At 34.1% G+C, this 4,067-nt stretch overlaps 1 protein-coding gene across 1 annotated transcript; it reads right to left on the bottom strand.

The window, feature by feature from the left end:
- Positions 1–260: 260 nt before the first annotated feature.
- Positions 261–1,909, bottom strand: LOC108680879 (RNA polymerase II transcriptional coactivator). Its single transcript, XM_018169797.2, has 3 exons — positions 1,782–1,909; positions 1,078–1,288; positions 261–741 (listed from the first exon to the last, which is right to left on the bottom strand). Exons 1-3 carry the CDS (start codon positions 1,836–1,838, stop codon positions 662–664), a joined length of 348 nt encoding a protein of 115 aa, XP_018025286.1. The 5' UTR covers positions 1,839–1,909; the 3' UTR covers positions 261–661.
- Positions 1,910–4,067: the final 2,158 nt, after the last annotated feature.

Raw genomic sequence — 4,067 nt, 5'->3', positions numbered from 1 at the left:
TGAACCAAAACCGAGGCAAAACAGCAAACAACCACAAAGAAGTAACAATAATAATACGTAGTTCATGCAAAAGCGGTTCACCAAAATATTCCTCTTCAAATTTAATTGAACCCTAATTTTAAATGTTCTCGTTACAACGACATAGAGCTTGAACCATTCGATATCGAGCATACATAGATAGCCTCGAGTGCGATCAGAGACGTACCCTTCTGACAGGCTGCATACATTTTCCTTCAAAGACCATAATAAAATGACTTCAGATGACTTCAACCTTTATTAGATTATTAGATTTATTCTAAATCATCAAGTGGCAGCAGATGTGAATACTAAATACTAATGCCAGCAACTGACATTCATACTTTAACTAAAGATAAAAATAAACACTCCAACAATTTTCACCCAAACTTTCCATCGAACAAATCACAACAAGAAAATTTGGTAGTACCAGATGACTCTCCCGCATCTACGAATTACGTGTAGCAAAAACCTAAGGGAAAGAATAACCCCAAGCTACCTACAAGTACAGTTACAAACAACAAATTTGTAGATCTACACAATTCGTAGTCCAAGACATCAAAAAAATCCTTTGTCATATATGAAAATAAAGCCAATTTTCAATGTAATACATCACAGATGAAAAGAAATGAAAGATATAGTTGACTCAGTGCTGACGGAGAGCGTCATCAATATCCTCGATGAGATCCTTGAGGAGCCCCCAGTCTCCAGCCTTCAATGAGATGCCTGCGAATATTAATCACATCAACACACTAATCCTGGCACATTGAGACCTAAGGTTTGTAAAGTACATTTTATTAACACATTCTCAATGGAAAAGTATGGAAAATTGTGTTCCATTTTGTTCTTTATTTTATCTTAAATTCTTCTGATTTAGTTTAGTAAATTCTTCAGCTGACAACATCAAGTTTAGGAACTTCTTTAAGGATAAATTTTAAATAATATTATGATTACAAAGAATCCTTAACAATTTAATGTTTTATTTCTTAAAAAAAATACAAGATATTTTAACCATCATGAATAAAACCAATTTGGGATCATTGAGCAGAATCAGCTACTAACCTTTCTTGCCAGGAAGATTTTTGCCATCCTTCTCATAGTACTCCCTGATGTCTACAAAGGTGCTGCCTTTGAACTCTCTGACTGTGACACGCTTGCGCATTCCTAGGTCCCAGTAGGGGTCACCGCTTTCATTGCGCTTGGGGGAATTGCTGCGCCCACCTTTCTTGCTACCTCCATCAGCCTCAGATTTGGACTTCTTTGCAGGATTGCGCTGTGAGAATAAGAATATATTAACAGAAAATTTTATCTGAAGAAATAAGCTGAGCAATAAAACATCTGATTGTCAAAAAGATGTGCTTGTGAATGAAATTTTGATGAGGAAATCTACATGACAAAAATAATTCTTTGGATCTAACATAAGCATATCCAGCAACAAAAACTCAAAAATTTCCTCCTAATAAGCATCATTAAGTTTAAAGTGCTAATAAATGAGCTTTCAAAGAATTGTGATGATAATTTAGCTTGTTGGATATTCTAAAATCTATATTCAATATGTTTATTTACATTTTGTTACTGATCTCCCTCTACTGGCCTCTAGCCAAGCTCTTTCCCTATTGAAATCAGCTTAATTCAAAGGCAAATTTTCCAACATCCATTTTATATATGCATTACAATTTATTTCTCAAAAATAAATATACAATTTAAGTTATTAGAAAAATATTTTAAATAAAAACATAGAGTTGTGTAAAAGATAATATACTTACATCCTCAGGTCCAGAATCTGAATCAGAGCCAGATTCAACTTTTTTGTTCTTAGGCATTTTGAGAGCAGTAATAAGGTGAGATCTGATAACTAATCAATAAATTGAGTTTGACTTAGAGGAGGAAAAAAATAACAAACAAAACACACATTAAAAATAGATGAATTTGCAATAAAATTAAGGTAAATCACATTTAAATTTCAAACCATGGGAATAAATCCAACTATGAAACAATCCTCAATCATCAGTGATAATTTTGTAAAAATTTTTGAGAATTATTTTTTGAGTCTCTTGAGAATTCAAGAAGACAAGACACTAAATTTAAGTTGCAGCAAGACTAGCAGCCATCAAATAGTAGAATATATTGCAGGATATATTAGGATTTTTAATAAAACACTTTTGAATGATCATGAAGCATTTTGGAACAATTGTTTTTTTTTAACAATGTAAATCCAAACTGAAAGATGATTATATTGAATGACACAAGTTTTAGGATTGTGCTGGAACAAGGAAGTGTTCCTCAAGTCCAGTATTTCTCCAACTCACTAGGTGAGTGAGACTGTGAGAGACTGATGATGTTAAGTTGGCACTACTCTCACTCTGATGAATTAATGATGCTGAGTCGACAAAATGCACTACTCTACTCTGAGAGTAACATATGATACTTCTATGTTCAATGCCCATTTTATGTTCAAACCTTCAACCTTATGGTACTCCAGGTCCAAGATAACAAAGACACATTTTTGATGAATCACAGGCAACACAGGGACCTAAGAGAATCATTTGCAAGAACTAAAAAGTTATCAACTATATAATAGGCTAAATCAGAGTCAGACTATCAGACAGTAAAATCTGGACACAAAACTACTGGCCTATATTATATATTATTACTATTTCAGTATTTGAATAAATTTTGGCTAACAGGCAATTATTGTAAAATGTACAAAATATTTTGAACTTTGAAGACAGGCACTATGAAAGACAGTTAAGTAGGTAACATAAAAAGAAGGCACTATGTTGGTAACAACCACACTCAGGATGATGTATGTTTTCGGTGAATTTTCCCGCGCATTTTCATTTTTTTTAAGCTATTGCTGTGCACAGTTGGCGCAATGTAATGAAAATTGATTCTCTTCGCGCAATCCCGGCCATCAATTCTAGGTCGCGCTGCCGCGCACGAGCAGTTTGTGGAGGAACAGACGTAATACTCACATTACTCAGTACAGTATGCCTTTAATTATCTTTCAATAATAGTATATGATTTTTCTTGATACGGAAATTTGGTGAATGAGAAATCTAGAACATTATTTTAGAAGAAATTTTCTCCAAAGACATATGGCAACACTGAACACCGTCTGTTTACATTTTGTATGTATAATAGCCGCAGTTTACAATTACCGTACGTTCCGTATCCAACAAGGCGGACAAGCGGAAGAGTCAGAAGTAACCCGGAGTTCTCGGGCATGTCTTACATTTTATTATTGTCAGTTCGACTCGCGTAGTCAATATACTCGCATATATTGTCGACTAAAATAGTAAAACTATTTTAGCTTTCTAAAGTACAGCGCACGGCTCATTTTTTTACCAGCATAGTACGGCACACCGCACAGGTCGTTAAAATGACAAAATAAATTCCCGCGCACCTGGCACATCTTCCTGACCATGGGGTCACAAGAAAAAAATCCCCAGTAGACATTGTACAGTTATTTATTTATTATGTACACCTTTTATGTGATGAATCCAAGCACGGCAAGCAGCAAGCCTTACTTGGGAAGAAATGCAATAAGAAGGAAATGATAAATCTGAGTATCATGTATAGCAGTTTAGATATAGGTAGGTACCTAGCTAGCTCTTCAAATTTCAAATAGCTAGGTAAGGTACCTACTAATAAAAATAAAAAATGAGCTACTATGGTGCCTTAAAAAATGTAACAGGTTTAATTATTAAATAATATTACTTATATAATGAATGTATCCTAAGCCTTCAAACAAGTATCATGAAAAATACTAATATTGAAATTAATTAACTAAGTAGTAGGTATTAATTATTATATAAGTGCAGCTGTGGCAAATTTAATACAATTTTTAATGTGGCTCAATTGAAATTTTATTTCTGCCTTAATTCATGAGGAAATAGCTACTTCTACACTCATAACTCACATAAGTTCTAACTTCCAGACAAAAACAAACAAAGGTTACTTACTTGGTTACTTGGTTAAGATACGGCGCAGCACCGACGAAGGTATTAGCGCCCCCTCTCCGCCTCATTTTTAAATCGAGTCCAGTAGTT

This window comes from Hyalella azteca, unplaced genomic scaffold, assembly GCF_000764305.2.
Source record: "Hyalella azteca isolate HAZT.00-mixed unplaced genomic scaffold, Hazt_2.0.2 contig7049, whole genome shotgun sequence".
NCBI lineage: Eukaryota > Metazoa > Arthropoda > Malacostraca > Amphipoda > Hyalellidae > Hyalella > Hyalella azteca.
The sequence above is the reverse complement of the archived record's forward strand: the minus strand, read 5'-3'. Positions and strand labels throughout refer to the sequence as shown.